Genomic DNA, 17,807 nt, shown 5'->3' with positions numbered 1-17,807 from the left:
TAATCCAGATTATATTGGATACTATTTCGAATTCTATCCAGTGTATAATCTTATGCGGTATAATCAGAGATTTACTGGGTTAAATGGGAGATTACAATGAGTATAATCCAGATATCATTCAGTATAATTTGGATTATATTAGCTACTATCTGAAATTTTTTTTCACCACACTGAGAAGGATTTTTTAGCATTTAAGAAGATTTCTTTGTGTTTAAGAAATCATTTCTTAAAGATAATTTCTTAGTATTTAAAAAATATTTCTTAATATTTAAGAAATATTTCTTAGTATTCAAGAAATATTTCTTAATATTTAAGAAATATTTTTTATTATTTAAGAAATATTTCTTAATATTTAAGAAATATTTCTTAGTATTTATAATATTTCTTAGTATTTAAGAAATATTTCTTAAATACTAAGAAATATTTTTTAAATACTAAGAATTGATGTTTAAGAAATGATTTCTTAAATACTAAGAAATCCTTCTGGCAGTTCCCAGATATAACTGAGTATAATCTGGGATGATATCCAGTATCATCTGTTCATATACATGTGCAATTTTTTTTTTTTTTTTTTTTAATTGACTTGAAAATCAAAAAAAAATATTTTTTAGTATCCTAAAAAAAGTATAAAATCTTTGCAAAAAAATCTCCGAAATTCGGTACTTTCATTTTTTTATAAAAAAAAAATTAAAAAATTGATTGAAAAAAAAAAAATGCGTACACTCGGCGCCCAAGGGTAAAAAAAACGCACATGTAAAGGGAATAAAAGCAAGCACGAATGTGATAAACGATGAGTGAAGATCGATTGTTATTTAAAAAAAAAAATAAATTAAAAAAAAAAAAAAGATTATCAGCCCGCCGGGCATCGCACAAACTAAGAAAGTAGGGGTTGAAATCTTAATTAGAGAACTGTCGAAGGACACAAATCTCAAGCAATTTTCTCGCTAATTCCAGAGCTCTCTGTATCTTCCTTAAAAAAAAATAATTATTAAGAGCAAAACGGTGAGCGCCTGGGATAAGACTGCAGGTTTTTCTTTAATGTTCAAAGCGAGAAAATTGTTTTTCTTAATTATTATAACGACGGTGTATGGGTTTCTGAATTTAAGTGTGAGCCCAGACCCCCGGAAAGCCTCGGCCCTACGCACATGCAACACACGAACGTGAGTGAGATTTTAGATTAGATTTTTTTTGGGGGATGATTTTATAAAATTCGGCAATATTTTTATTTTTTTATAAAAAATTCATTATAAAAATTGCATAATTTTTTTAATGTTAAAAAATAAAAATACTGTCGGAATTTTGGTAAAAGTAATTTATAATTTTAATTATTTAAAAATTTTAATTATAATAATTAATATTATTAATACTCGCGCTAAGACGAGAGTAAATTAATTAAACATACGTGCAGTTATTTTCTATTTATTATAATTAATTTAACTAAAGAAAGCCACGCTAATTAATTGATTAATTAATTGAAATTAAACGATATTAATCGTTATCTTATTACTTATTACGTTAGATAAAAAAAAAACATTATTATCTGTATGTATTTATGTCTTAATAATCGTTGTTAGTTATTATATCGCTACGATGATATTTATTATGTCGATATTATTATAAACATTTTAATGAAAAGTAAAAGTAATTTTAAATTAACAAAAAAAAAAATTAAATAATCGATCCATTGACATTTTAATGTTTGGATGAATTTTTGGTACGGTTGCGCGCGTTTTTCACGATTAATATGTAATAATTGGGTTTGAGAAAATGGATCGATTTTAATTAAAGGAAAAAAAAATCATTACACAAACAGGGACACTGAAACCGTAATTATATTTAAAAAAAAAGAGAAAAAAATCTAAAAAAAAGAAAAAAAATTTTTAAAAACACGGACACGGGTTTTTTAGCTTTTGTCTTTATAAACCATATGATATTATATTATTATATTTATTGATTATTATATTAATCACTAGAATCTCATTAATTATTGTATTTATTGTACTACTTACTTAGTACTACATTATTGTATTTACACATTACAGCATAAACTAAAGTTTATTGATGATATTTAATTAAAGCGTACAACATAATAATGGGTATGGTTATTATTATATTGATAATTGTCAGTGGCGCGAAACAATTAATTATTCATTATAATTATAATTATAATTACAATTAATATTATATTTATATTAGCTCGGCGTGGTCTTCGACGGATTGATGGAGGGCAGTCGCTTTTTTTATACCCAATTTTTCGGTAAATAAATCAATAATTTTGATTTTAGTTTGAGATTTCAATTTTTAATTATTTTTGGGATAATTTTTTTTTTCTTAATGTTAAAAAAGTTAAAAAAATATCAAAAATTGATTCTTTAAATTCTTTTGAATTTTATTGAATTAATTTTTTGAATAATTAAAATTTTGGAAATTTAAAACTTGTTAAAAATAACAAGTAAAAATTTTTGGAAATTTGGAAAATTCCAACTTCCAAATTTCAGCGCAAAAAATTAAAAATATATTTTTAATTTTAAGAAGATAAAAATTAAAATTAGTCCCAAAAATTACCGACTAAAAAAAAACAGTCCAAATTTTGAATTCTTACAAAAAAAAAAAAAAAAATAAATTTTTCAAAAAATACATCAGTAATTTCGCTTTTATTTTGAGATTTCAATTTGAAATAATTTTTGGGGTAATTTTTTTTTTCTCAAAATTAAAAAAGTGAAAAAAATAAAAAAATTAATTCTTTAAATTCTTTTGAATTTTATAGAAGAATAATTAAAAATTTGAAACTTGTTAAAAATTACAAAGTTTTGAATTTTTTAAAGTAAAAGAAAAAATTTTTGAAAATTTGGAAAATTTTAAATTCCAAATTTTACCGCCAAAAATTAAAGAAATCTTTTTTATTTTTAGAAGAAAAAAATTGAAATTAATCCCAAAAATTACCGACTAAAATAAAGTCCAAATTTTGAATTCTTAAAAAAAAAATAAATTTTTTGGAAAATAAATCAATAATTTTGAGATTTCAATTTTAAATAATTTTTGGGGTAATTTTTTTTTTCTTAAAATTAAAAAAATAAAAATTAATTCTTTAAATTCTTTTGAATTTTATTGAATAATAATTAAAATTTTAAAAATTTGAAACTTATTAAAACAAAGTTTTGAATTTTTCAAAATAGAAAAAATTTTTTTCAAATTTGGAAAATTTTAATTCCAAATTTTAGCGCAAAAAATTAAAAAAAACTTTTTTATTTTAAGAAGAAAAAAATTAATCCCAAAAATTACCGACTAAAAAAAACAGTCCAAATTTTGAACTCTAAAAAAAATATAATAATAATTAAATAAAAAAATTTGTTTTTCTCTTAATGATTATTAATTTGTTCCACGAGAATATTTAGCGGGCTTTTCGGGGGAATTCAAATGGTGCTGTAGACAGATTCATTTTCCCCTCGGGTCGTGAATCTTCGTCGATAAACTTAATTATTAAAATAATAAATAATAAAACCGAAAAGTAAACCTAATTAACGTAAAATAATAATAAAAAAAAAAAAAAAAAAAAATGTATATGTAAATGCGCTGGGGTCAGGATTTAACCTATGATTTGTAATCCGTACGATAATTTAGATTAATTTTATTATTTTTTTTAATTAAGAGTATCGATGAAACAGATTAAATTACGGCTGACAACTCTAGCTCACTGTAGGCCTAATTAAGCGAGAGACAAGTTAATAATAAAGAATAAAAGAGAACAAATATTCTACTTATTACAGTTAAAAGTATCAAAGTTTTCACGAATACGAAAAGTTTACTCAACTAATTACAATTACTGCAAGCGGTAGAAAAAATGGACTTAATTAATTAATAATTAATGGAAAAAAAAATAAAAAAAAACGTCTAAAGATAACGAATGGAAGAGGGTGCGATAGTGTGAGTGTAATCTCAGTAAAGGACTCTTCGTAAACGAGATAAAAATAAGTTAAACTCCAAGTAAAGTTAATAAAAGTAAAGCGAGCCACAACGATCAACAATTTTAAAGATAATTATTGTTTGAATCCAAATCTTGCGACGCGATTGAAATGATTGAAGAAATAAAATATAAATCAAGGGAATTTTACATTTAAAAACGATCTATAATCTTCTTTACATGTTTTAATTATTAATTATTATATAAATTATACTTATTGTAATGAACTATTGATTATAATTAATTAACGAATTACTTGAATACATTTATCTATTTAAAGCAAATAAAAAAATATATTTAAACGAAAAAGAAGTAATTAACGTGGTAGTTAGTCTGTCAATGGGTGTTTATAAATATTTATTATATTTATTAATTATTAATGAGTAATTATTAATAGTTCGACACGCGACGGGGACGCGACTACGGTTCGGGGGATGATTAGAAGTTATTAATGATAATTAAGGTGAAAGAAAACTCACAGGCTTCCGATTTTTGATCATTAATTTAGAGGTTCGGTTGTTGACAATCTAATTTTGAGTTTTTTTTTTTTTTGGTATTGAAATTAAGAAATTTTTTTTAGTAAAAAAATTATTTACTAAAAAAAAATTTGCTAATTTTTGTGCCGTAAAAAAAGGACCTAAATTTTTTTTTTTTTATAAATTAAGTGAAAAAAATATTTTTTTTTTCAATAAATTTTAAAGAAAAAAAATTTTTAATATTTTTTTTTTTTTTAATAAAATTTTGAAGAAAAAAATATTTCAAATTTTGGAGAAAAGAAAATTTGAAATATTTTTTTTTCAATAAAATTTTGAAGAAAAAAAAATTAAAAAAATTTTTTTTTCAATAAATTTTGAAAGAAAAATTTGAAATAATTTTTTTCAAAATTTGAAATATTTTTTTTTCAATAAAATTTTGAAGAAAAAAAAATTTTTAATATTTTTTTTTTTAATAAAATTTTTAAGGAAAAAAAAATTTGAAATATTTTTTTTCAATGAAATTTTGAAGAAAAATAATTTTTAATATTTTTTTCAATAAAATTTTGAAGAAAATATTGAAAATATTTTTGTCAATAAATTTTGAAGAAAAAAAAATTTGAAATATTTTTTTTCAACAAATTTTGAAGAAAAAAAAATTGTAGGTCCTGTAATAATAATTTGGGAGTAAATAAATAATTGCACGAACGAATAAGACTGCTAATGATGGAAGTTTAACAAATAAAAATAAAAAGATAACAAATAAACATTCCGATATTTTATAACAAAACACATTCCTTTGAACATTTCCATATACACATTTTTATTTAATATTATATCGAGTGCAAAAAGTCTACCCTGGGAGCAACCCATGACTACACTTTCGAATAAGTAAATTATTCTGTTTAATTAAACTAACCAATATTTAAGTAATCTTTTAATAAATGAGAATACTACTGAAAACTGAAATAGAGTTATAAAAATAATGATAATGTATGTGTATATATGTGTACGTTTATATGTACATTTTATAAAAAATTAATCCATTCGTATACATCATTACCGATTGCTACTAAATGTCCTTTAATGCAGACTTTTGAATAATAAAATCTTTTATAAAATCGAAAAAAAATTTGCTGAAGCGAGTGTGATTATTTTAAACGATAGTAGTGTGGGGGTGTAAGTGACAAGTGAGTGAAAGTCTTTTAGTATTTCATAATCCACGAGCTATCGACAATTGATATTAATTCGCGAAAAAAAAATTTTTTTTCTCATTGGTTTTTGTGATTGATTTTTAAATTTTGGGCAAATTTAATTTTTTTGTAAAATATTTGATAAAAATTCATAAATTTGAATTTTTAAGTAATTTTAAACCATGAAAAAATCTTGATAGTGTTTCAAAAAAAAATTTAAAATTTTTGAAAAAAATCAAATTTTTGAATTTAACAACGCAAGAAATTTTAAAAATTAAATTTGTCTTTTAAGTCGCTTCGTATAAAAAACTAGAAAAATTGCAGTTTAAAATGACATTTTTATAAATTCAAACTTTGAATGTTAATTTTCATGAAAATTAAGTTAGCCGACATTTAAAATTTTTTAGAATTTTTTTTTTATTGAAAAAATAATTAAAAAAAATAAAAAAAAAATTTCACTTGTAAAACACTTTAAAAACTGTAAGTGCAATTTTTAAAAAATATTTTTTTGTTCTAATTTAATTATTAAAAAAAAAATTAAAATCGTCGGCTAACTTTATTATTATTAATTTTCATGAAAATTAAGTTAGCCGACATCTGAAAATTTTTATAATTTATTTTATTGAAAAATTATTTTAAAAAAAATTAAAAGAAAAAATTTCACATATAGAAAATTTAAAAAACTATGAGTGCAATTTTTTAAAAATTATTTTTAGTTTTAATTTAATTAATAAAAAGAAGTCAAAAAATTGTTGAATGTCTGCTAATTTAAGTTTCATTAATTTTCAGAGCTTTCAATGTAATTATTACAAAATCTGTAATAATTACAATCTGAAACTGTAATTTTTCCAGTTTTTTATATGAAGCGCCACGTTAAATTATACACAGAAAAAAAAATTAACTTGAATCAAAAGAAAAATTCTTGAACTAAAAAAATAATTTTGAAAAGTTTCAAATTTTTGAATTAAATAAAATTTACTTAAACCAAGAAAAATTTCTTAGTTTAAAAATTTTTCTACTCAAATCAAGAAGATGAAATTTTTCAAAATTATTTCTTTTATTCAAGTAATTATTCCTTTTTTCTTTTTTCCGTGTATTTAAAAATTTTTAAACACAAAAATTAATAAGAAAAAATTTTTTTTTCACGGGTAAAAAATGGGGGTGCGGATTCAAAGTATCAAAAGGATTCGCTTGACTGAAAATAAGTTAAAAGAAAACTCAAAAAAAGTCCACGATAAGACCTTAAAAAAAAAAAAAAAAAAAAAAAAAAAACGCTATTATAATAACAAGGATATTAAAAAAAAATAAAAATAAATAACAAAGTTATGTATTTTATGACGGTTTATAAGTAAGGTTACGCTATTGCTATTATATAACGATAACGATAATGATAAAACGACCTGTGGTATAAAAACTACGTTAAGTAGGCTGTAAAAATACTAATGAGAGAATTTTTAGGGAGATAACTCGGCGTAAAGGAACTTCGCTGGACGATGTTTAAATTAATTAATATTTCAATTATCATTTATTTGAATAATCAATTTAATTGGGTTTCATTGAGTATAAAATTTGGTAGCACTATTTAAATAGATAAAAAGAGAACGGACAATCCTAAATAAAAGTCTCTATATATTACCAAACTAAACCCGGTCGCGTGCTTCCAAAAAACCAAACAGTGATTGGGGGATAAAAAAAATTTTTATAACATTATTCTCTTTTTATCTTATCAGACTGTCGAAAAAAATCGAATTAGACTAAATAAAGTCCAGGTTAAAAAATCGATCGCGTAAAACGGAGGCATTACCCGAATTATTTTCTTAGTTTGGATATTCTTAATCCCGGGACAAAAGTAACTAAGTAATAATTAATATCGAGTCGGGCCGAACCCCGAGCACCCTGGTCATAACCCCGCAGTGTCGAGGCGGTTCCGAATCTACCGATATATGTTGAATAATTAATTAATAATAATAATTAAAAATACATATGTTAATGTAAATTAATAAACGACAAAATATCAATGACTATCGATATTCGATAACGAATAATAATAATAATAATAATAATAATTAATAAATGCCACTAATATATAACTATAAATCATAATATACAAAACCAACTAGAGATTTACAATTTAAATAAATTTTAACATAACAAAAATCGAAAATTGTCAGTACCTATATACATATATATATATTTAAAGATAAATATTTAATTAAATATTGTAGTATGCCGCAATTTTTTAACACGGGATATTTGGACATAATTTTAATCTTTATTCAAAAAGTTGATGTTATGTCACCGCTTATAGTTGTCGTGATAATGGTTGCTATGATTTTTTTTCCCTTAGCAACTGTTGCTATGGTAAAATTTACGGAAAAAAAATTTTTTCAACTATCAATTCAAAACAAATTAAATTATTTTTAACTAAGAAAAAAAATTCTTGGTTCAAAATATCTTTAAATACACGAAAAGAACGAGATGACACTGGATATCATCTCAGATTATACTCAGTGATATCTGTGGTGAAATTTCAGATAGTATTTAAAACAATATTTGATATTCTAATATCTAAAATAAATAATAGATATGATAATGCTAAGTGTGCAGGCGCTAGAAAAAAAATGCCGAAGATATCACTGAGTATAATCCAAGATTCTACTGAGTATAATCCAAATTATACAGGATACTATTTCGGATTATATCCAGTGTATATATCTTACACGGTATAATCAGAGATATTACTGGGTGAAATCGGAGATTACAATGAGTATAATCCAGATATCTCAGTATAATCTGTGATAACTCCCAGTGATAACTCCCAGTGATAACTCAGTATAATCTGGATTTTTCTAACTAATATCTGAAATTTTTTTTCATCACACATATCACTGAGTATAATCTGGGATGATATCCAGTGTCATCTTGTTTTTTTCGTGTACACAGTAAAAAATTTTGCGTCAAAAAATTTTTTATTAAATATTTACCACTTTTATATGTAAATTTAATATTTATTGTGTTAAATTAACACAAAAAGTGTTAAATATTTAACATGACAAATTTTTAACACAAAATTTTTCGACGCAAAATTTTTTACTGTGTAAAATTTACTTAAGCCAAGTAAAAATTTCTTAGTTTAATAATTTTTTTATTCAAATCAAGAAGATGAAGTTCTTAAAAATTATATACTTGATTCAAAAAAATTTTTTTTTCTGTGTTAAACATTTTAGAATATATTAATAATTTTTTTAAACATCTTCAAAAACGTTAAATTGCTGAAAAAAAAATTTTTTTTCAGATTAAAATTAAAATTTACGGAAAAAAAAATTTGAAATTATTAATTCAAAAAAATAAAATTATTTTGAACTAAGAAAAGAATTCTTGGTTAAAAATATCTTGCAAGATTTTTTTCCGAGTATTTTTAAATGTTAGCAGCCGTTGCTACGCAAAAACTTTCCCTAGCAACCGTTGCTAAGGACAACTGTAACCATAGCAACCGTTACCAAGACGATAGTAGCTCCTAGAAAAACAAAAAAAAAAGACACGTGTACACATGAGAATTCTTCACGCACTCAACGGCAGACTACACACGGGTTAAAGTATTTAAAAATAATAAAAAAAAAAATCTACAAACAAACAAACAATAAAACGCACACAGTGAAGTTGATAAGGTGATACAACTAAAACTTAAAAATTATAAAATGATATTATATATTATATATACGTATAATACAACACACGGGAATAGGATAAACAAAGTAAAAGTAAAAAGGAAGAATCACGTAACGCGCAATTAGGGTAATATTTTCCGAACATAAATACAAAAAAAAGAAACACAATTAACACAAAAAAAAAAAACGCGCCATCATATTGTTGACATAAATTGCGATCCATGATTATTAATATTTACGATATAATTATTATCTTGCATTGTCTAGTCATACGTTATTATTATATACTAACGATATTAATTATTAATTATTAACCTGTACTACCTAGTCGCATTATGTGTTGCATAAAAAGTAATTAATTATTGAATTATGAGTATGAGGATGAGAAGAGATTATTTCCGAGCGCTGATTCACCAAAAAAGAGAACAATATTAATTATTAATAAAAAAAGTTCTCGTGGATTTAGCGAGAGACGCATTACGCAGCGTTATTTTATTTTTATGATCTCTGGATAATTGTCTAGTCGGGTTTTAAAAATAATTTACATAAAATTCGGCTTGTTTTTAATTAAAATAGCGCTGCGTTAAGGGTGGGTTTGTCTTGGCGCGCTCGAGGTATCTCCGATTTACAATATGTATAAATAAATATTATAAATAATATATAAATATATATATATATATTGGTATGATTTATGTCGATTCTTTACTCCTCTATTGAGGCACCTTTAAGTAGGCGGGAAGAAATACAGAGTAAAATTTAGACAGTAAAAAATGAAAAATTGTAATGAGAAAATAATAAATTAAAGAAGAAAAAAAAAGAAAAAAAAATATGAAGAAGAAGAAATAAAAAATATTAAATTAAAATCTCGAGATAAGGACGAGCGCGCGAAGGCCGAAGTAATTAATGAGTATTAAATATATGCGGGGGCCATGGAGAGGAGGGAACCTCTTCCTTGAATCAACCTGATATTATTAATATAATAATAAACTAATAAATATAAAACGTTTTAAAAGTATTAATTTAAAATAAAACTATGATTGAGTGACATGTTCACGTAATGTCGTCCAAAGTTTTCATGCGCAAGATGGCGATGCTTTACTTAATATATTATATTACATTATATATTATATTACATGCATTATATTACTATACTTTTGATCTTATATATTATATTACATAACCTGCATCGCGTCTCTGGGCATGTACTATTTACAATTACAATTACTAAAAACTAAACTATATAATAATGAAGAAGATGAAGAAGAAGAAGAAGATGATGATTAATAATAAATATTGTCCACACCTCCTCCTGCTGTCCCCGACCCCTCACAAAAAAAAAAAAAAAAAAAAAAAAAAAAACAGAGTTACTATTTAAATAACAGTAATATTATCGACTCTCGCACGTGCGTCTCTCGTCCCTCTGTTTAAAATGATTAATTAAAAATAAACGAATAATAATGAGTAACAAATGATTATTTAATAAAGGAAGGTTTATTTGAAGGTAAATTATTTTACAAAAAGTGATACATTATGATAAAGGATTAAAAGGTGTTTACCTCGTTTATCATATACTTCCTTGTGCAATTGTACCGCAAACATCCCTCCCTCCCTCCCTCCCTCCCGAGGAGAGCTCGCGGGCCCTATATTGCAATATTTGTACTTTTCCATGTTGAAACCTCGATATACAATAAATTATATTAACAAAATTACTGTTGTCATCATTTATTTTTTTTTTTAAGTCCTCATTATTTTTTTAATTCAGTTTTTTAATTACTTTCCTTCAAAATTTGATCTATCAAACTGAAATAGAGCAATAATAATAATATTAAATTTTTTTAGTACATCTATTGGGTTAAATTTTGATTGGCAGATAAATATTATTCAATTTTTAACTATAAATTATGAAACTTATGAAATTTTATCAGCTGAACTGAGAAAAAAAAATTTTATTGAAAAAATTGGACATTTTTATGACAAGAAATTTATTTTTGGAAATTTAATTTTTTAGCTGAAGAAATAAAAATTTTTCTCAGTAATTTTCTTGTTGAAAAAAAGTTTTCAACATTCGGACTAACAATTTTGCATGGAAATTTTCAATCTAAAATAAAATAAATTTTTAAAATTAAAAATAATTTTGGTAAAGCACTGATAATAAGTGTTAACAAAACTCCTCAAATTATAAGCATCTAATTTTCTCGCTTACTTTTATTTCACCTCATTCTTACTGATTGATAATATATGATTACATTTCTCAAATTTTCAATTGTTTTCGCTGTTTTATTAGCCGAAATCCAAATATTGTTAAAATATCTATGTAGATCTGTTTACACTCTTACATGTACTTTGTACTCTTCTATTTTTGTATTTTTGCCATTCGGCCATTGCCTTGGCATTCAAATTAAATAAATAAAAATATAAATATTTCGCTACTTCTATTATACACACTGAAAAAAACAAATTAACTTGAATCAAGAAAAAAATTCTTAAACCAAAAAAATAATTTTGAAGCCTTTGCAAAGGTAAAAGGGCGCATAAATTGTTATAAGCCCTTTTACCTTTAGACACGCGATGTAACTAGATCATATAGTTACAATTTTTTCTTCACCAAAGAGCGCTTTTCTATGATAATTATCAAGCGCTTGAAGGAAATAGTGATAAACTGTCAATGCTTGTACCTCACTCTCTGTTTTTGACAAAATTTGGTAAGCCGAAATCTTCTTATTATTAAACTTCAGTACTTTGTGCTTTTACTTCTCAACAGTAATACTTAAAAAAAGTTGCGCGGATAATTTTTCAAATCTTCGGCACGTAAAATTTTTTCTTTTAATTTTTTTAATAAATAAAATTATAAAAATTTTGAGAAGTCAGCTAATTTAATTTTCATGGAGATCAAGGGTTTGATTAAAGTTTAATTACCACATTTGAATCTAGTAAATTTTCCCGCGCTTAAAATAGATGGTTTTTGCGCATGCGCATACAAGATCAACAAACATGGCGGCACAGCTCCGGTCATATTTCAAGCATTTAGTAATATCCCTGTGCGCATGCGTGAAAATAACTTTTGGAGGGAAAGTTTCAAGTTATTTTTCTAATATTCGTGATCATAACCTTCAAAGTGAACATTTGTTATTGTTTTTTTGTTGCCGGAATATTTTTAATTAAAAATGGAAGAGATTGAAAAATTAAAGCGGTCATTATTAATTCTAAATGCAAGTGTCACGGGCTTCCCAGTTGCCGCAGTAACACTTGATGATTATAAACCAATTAATGAAAAAATTAAAGAATTACGTGAATCATTGAATTGTTTAACTGCTAGGATAAAAACATTAAAAATTAAATTGAATTTGGGTAAGATTAAAATGATTATTTTATTGCATGCAGTTGATGACTTTTTTTTGCCTTTATTATTAGATAAAAATTTTTTTAATTTATCTGAATTTTTTTATTTTTTATTCATTTGTTTTTTAAAAAATTTGCTTGTGCCTGCAACTGTCAAAATTATGTAATTTTAATTTTTATTAAATTATTAATGATACTAAAGTTAGCCGACGTTCAAAAATTTTTCTATTTTTTTTAAATATTTAATTTCAAGTAAAAAAATACTTAAAAAAAATTGCACGCATAATTTTTCAAATTTTCTACATGTGAAATTTTTTCTTTTAATTTTATAGTAACAATTTTTTTAATAAAAATAATTTTAAAAATTTTCAGCTGTTGGCTAATTAAATTTTCATAAATTATTATCATTATTTTTTTTTTTTTTTTTTTCTAGGTTCAATAAAAAGTCCAATAGATGATGAAGCTCCAAGACTTGTTAAAAATTTACAAAATAATTTAACAAATTGTGTAATTAATGATAATGCCGTGATAGCTTGTCATCAATCTTATGCTGTTCAACAAGCATTGTTTAATAAAAATGTTGATCCAGCTACTCATAAGTAAGTTAACGTCCACAAATTTTTAAAAAATCAACAGTGAAAATATTTTGAAGTATATTAATGATTTTAAAGGATAATTAATGTAAAATTTAAATTAAAAAAAAATCACGTAACTTCATAAAAAAAAAAAAAAAACTAATTAAAATACACATTTAAGTTTTAAAATTCTCAAAATAAATAAATGATATTAAAGTCAGCTGACACCTGTCAATTTTCAAAATTTTTACAATAAAAATCTTTAAAAATTCCCATTAATATTTTTTTTTCTTAATTTTCACATGTAATAATTTTTGAATTTTATTTAATAAATAAATCTTTTCTGAAAAATTATTATAAAAAAATTGCATTTATAATTTTTTAAAATTTCTACAAGTCAACTTTTTTTTCTCATTTTTTTGCCATAATTTAATTGTTAAAAAAATTCTAAAAATTATTGAACATCTAAATTAATTCTCATAATAATTTTATTGCTATAAAATTATAAAAAAATATTTAATGTCTGTTAACTTTAGTGTCATAACAAATAAATAAATATTTTATTAATTTATAATTTTTTTTATTTCAATTTCAGTCGAATAAAATTACTCATGGCAAATTTATACACTCTAAATGATTCCATACTGAAGTACAAAAAAGAAATGTCTATTAATTTACGTGAGCAAGAATTGAGTTTGAAAAATGAGATGTATCAATTATTGATGGATTATCATGAATTTTTAAAAGTCCAGGAAGCAATACGGAGTGAAAAATTAGCTGAATCAAATCCAGAAGTAGCTCAGTAAGTCAAATATACCCGTGTAAAAATGATATGATATCATTATGAAGCTCATAATGAATATCATAATGAGTCTAATATTTTGGCACTAATATAAGACTCATATAAGCGCCATATCAATACTTTGGAAACCCGTAATAAGTAAAATACCTGTGAGAACGAATCTTTTTTATGTAGATTAGTAAAATTTTCATTTTTTCTGTTAATCAGAGGAAATGTATAACAATTGAGAAAAACAGTATTTTTATCATGCACTATACTGTTGAACTACTTAACTTTCCTTCTTGACTTTCTTAACTTGGAAGAATATTTAGAAAAACATTGACTATCTTGGTTTAAAAAAAATTTTTAACTGAAAAAATTTTTTCGTCTTAAGATAATTATTTTTTATTTTGAAAACAATTTATATCGTCCTAAAAATTTCTTTAATTTAATTATTTTGCATTATTTCCTGTATATAGTTATTGTGACTCAATAACTTTAAGGTAAAAGCCCCAATAGATGATCACGTACCAGTATATGATCACTCCATGTATTTGTATATCTATATTCACAAATATAGGTATACAAATACATGGAATGATCCTATACTGGTACATGATCATCTATTGGGGCTTTTACCTTATATCACGATTTAAAAAGGCTAACAATATCATTATGATTTTATGCAGATATGACCATCATTACCATTAAACTTTGAATTCAATTCAATATCATTTTTTTTGCCCTCCGGGCGGAAAGTGGCAACTTTCGTCCCGCTGCGCTAAACTAAGTTGCCGCTTTCCGCCTTCGTCGGACAAAAAAATAGTATACACTCCTCGGGAAGTAAATAAGAAAGCCTCAGATCACATGTTTGTTGACCTCGGCTTCGCCTCGGCCAACAATTACATGTGATCTGAGACATTTCTTACTTTACTTCCCTAGGTGTGTAATATACTATTCTGCCCTCCGGCCGGAAAGTGGCAACTTTCTGGCCGCTGCGCTAAACAAAGTTGCCACATTCCGGCTACGTCGAGCAGAAATAGTATATTACACACCTAGGGAAGTAAAGTAAGAAATGTCTCAGATTACATGCAATTGTTGTCCGAGGCGAAGCCGAGGTCAACAAACATGTGATCTGAGGCTTTCTTATTTACTTCCCGTGGAGTGTATACTATTTTTTTGTCCGACGAAGGCGGAAAGCGGCAACTTTGTTTAGCGCAGCGGGACGAAAGTTGCCACTTTCCGCCCGGAGGGCAAAAAAATAGTATACACACCTTGGCCAGTAAATAAGAAAGCCTCAGATCACATGTTTGTCAGCCTCGGCTTCGCCTCGGCCAACAATTACATGTGATCTGAGACTTTTCTTATTTTACTGGCCTAGGTATGTAATATACTATTGATTTCATAATGAAATTATGTTAATATCATCATGGAGATACTATCCTAACGAATTTACAACAGTAAAACAAAATTTTTTTCTTGAATTATGAATAAAAGGCAACAATATCATTGCAATATCATAATGAATTTGAAAAATTTCACCCTGATTCCATCATGAGTTTACGCAGATACTATTATGACTTCAGTATGAAATCATGCGTTGGTCACTATGGATTGGTCACGAATGTAGATCAAATTTTATAATAAAACATAATCAAATTACTAGAAATTTTCTTTCTCCAACAAGAAAAATAAAAATTTTATAATCTAGTTAAATAAAAATTAGTAAAACGGTTCACCCTAAAGGCCATCCCTGCAACTTCCCGCTAATTCCATACCTGAGCGCTTAAAATTGTACTTATGACGTTTTTGAGATTTTTGAGCTCAAAATATAATTTATGTGATATTTTGAGCTTGCTGAGCTCGGAGTGATGGTATTTCTATGCATTTGAGCTCTTCGAGCTCAAAAGTCTGATAGAAGTTTCATAGAACACTACTTTTGGAATTTTCAAACCGCAATAACTTTTGAATGGATCAACCGATTTTCACGCGGTTGGCGGCATTCGTCGCAGTTTTATCAGCCTCATGAAGAATTTTTGGGTTTTAATTGATCCAACCAAAAATTTCGGAGTAATTTCGAAAAAACACTTTTTTTGGTTTTCTTTCGTTCACGATATCTCTCGAAAGAATTAACCGATTTCGACCAGCTTGCTGGCGATTGACGGGGTTTTTTATTGTCTAGAGCTGATTAGTTTTTGGAATCGATCTGTGAAGCCGTTCAAAAGTTATCCAAAAAAAACCACATTTGGAAAAATTTTTTTTCTTAGTTTTTTTAAGATTTCTTAAAATCTACTAATCTGAATCGGTCCAAATTATACTCAAAATCTAAGTTTGGTCAAGCCCTTTCAAATGGCACCAACCGCGATAAAATCGGATGAGCCGTTCAAAAGTCGTAAGCGGTTCACATACTTTCACACACACATAAGTATTTTACTTATTACAGGTTTCAAATGTATTGATATGGCTTTTATATGAACTAGAATTTGAATTTGCGCGCGCAAGCGCGCGCCTGACTGTAGCATTTGCATATATTTTCATGCTTATGATATATTCGACCAATCACGTTACGAATAGTTTGATGCCACATACATTTCATCTCAATTTTATATTAGGATCTCATATTAGAGTCAAAATATGAGCGTCATAATGATATCGCGTTACAGATGCCATAAGGGCGTATAAAAATTATACGCCCTTATGGCACCCGGGAACCATAAAGGCGTATAAAATTTTTTTTTTTCATTTCTGCACATTTCGGACGAAAATACATCGATTACCGAAAAAAAATTTTTTTATACGCCCTTATGGCTCCCGGGACCCATCTCGGATGCTATAAGGGCGTATCAAAAAAATTTTTTTTTCTGAATCGACGTATTTTTGTATGAAACGTGCAGAAATGCAAAAAAAATTTTTTTCTCTGAACTAAAAATTTTCTTGGACTTAGAAAAAAAAACAGAATTTTTATTATACGTCCTTATGGCATCCGAGGTGGGTTCCGGGAGCCATAAGGGCGTATAAATTTTTTTTTTTGCATCTCCGTACATTTCGAACGAAACTACGTTGATTCCCGAAAAAAAATTTTTTTTATACGCCTTTATAGCTCTCGGGGCCCACCTCGGATGCCATAAGGGCGTATAATAAAAATTCTGTTTTTTTTTTAAGTCCAAAAAAAATTTTTATATGAAAAAAATTTTTTTTTTGCATTTCTACACGTTTCATAGAAAAATACGTCGGTTACTAAAAAAAAATTTTTTTGATACGCCCTTATGGCATCCGAGATGGGTCCCAGGAGCCATAAGGGCGTATAAAATTTTTTTTTGCATTTCTGCACCTTTCAGACAAAACTACGTTGATTCCCGAAAAAAAATATTTTATACGCCCTTATGGCTTTTCACCGGGACCTTTTGCCGGTATACGCCCTTATGGCATCTGAAACGCGATATCATATCATTTTTACACGGGTAAAAAATATACAAACATACCTTTTTATTTTATTTTATTACTTTAATTACACCAGAATTACCAAAAAATAATTTTTTATTTACAGAAAAAAAGCAAAAGCGTTAAAATTAATAACAAAAATAAATATGATGAAACGACTGATAACTAATTTTATAAGTGTAGCCTCTCATTTGATAAGAGAAAACCCAGATCTTAAAGTTATTTTGAAAAGACACAGAAATTTAATTGATTTGGATTCAATAATCGATCCGAAACATCAAGCACACGTCGAAGAATCAGAAGATTAATTTTTACAGTATTTAAAATAATATTAATTTAACTAACACAACATTTTCCTATTATAATAATAATAACA

General features: G+C 25.7%; 1 protein-coding gene across 1 annotated transcript; it reads left to right on the top strand.

Moving 5' to 3' along the window:
- The first annotated feature begins 12,367 nt into the window (after positions 1 to 12,367).
- On the top strand, positions 12,368 to 17,799 carry LOC123268848. Its single transcript, XM_044734247.1, has 4 exons — positions 12,368 to 12,643; positions 13,068 to 13,233; positions 13,805 to 14,011; positions 17,538 to 17,799. Exons 1-4 carry the CDS (start codon positions 12,460 to 12,462, stop codon positions 17,737 to 17,739), a joined length of 759 nt encoding a protein of 252 aa, XP_044590182.1. The 5' UTR covers positions 12,368 to 12,459; the 3' UTR covers positions 17,740 to 17,799.
- Positions 17,800 to 17,807: the final 8 nt, after the last annotated feature.

This window comes from Cotesia glomerata, linkage group LG7, assembly GCF_020080835.1.
Source record: "Cotesia glomerata isolate CgM1 linkage group LG7, MPM_Cglom_v2.3, whole genome shotgun sequence".
NCBI lineage: Eukaryota > Metazoa > Arthropoda > Insecta > Hymenoptera > Braconidae > Cotesia > Cotesia glomerata.
The sequence above is the reverse complement of the archived record's forward strand: the minus strand, read 5'-3'. Positions and strand labels throughout refer to the sequence as shown.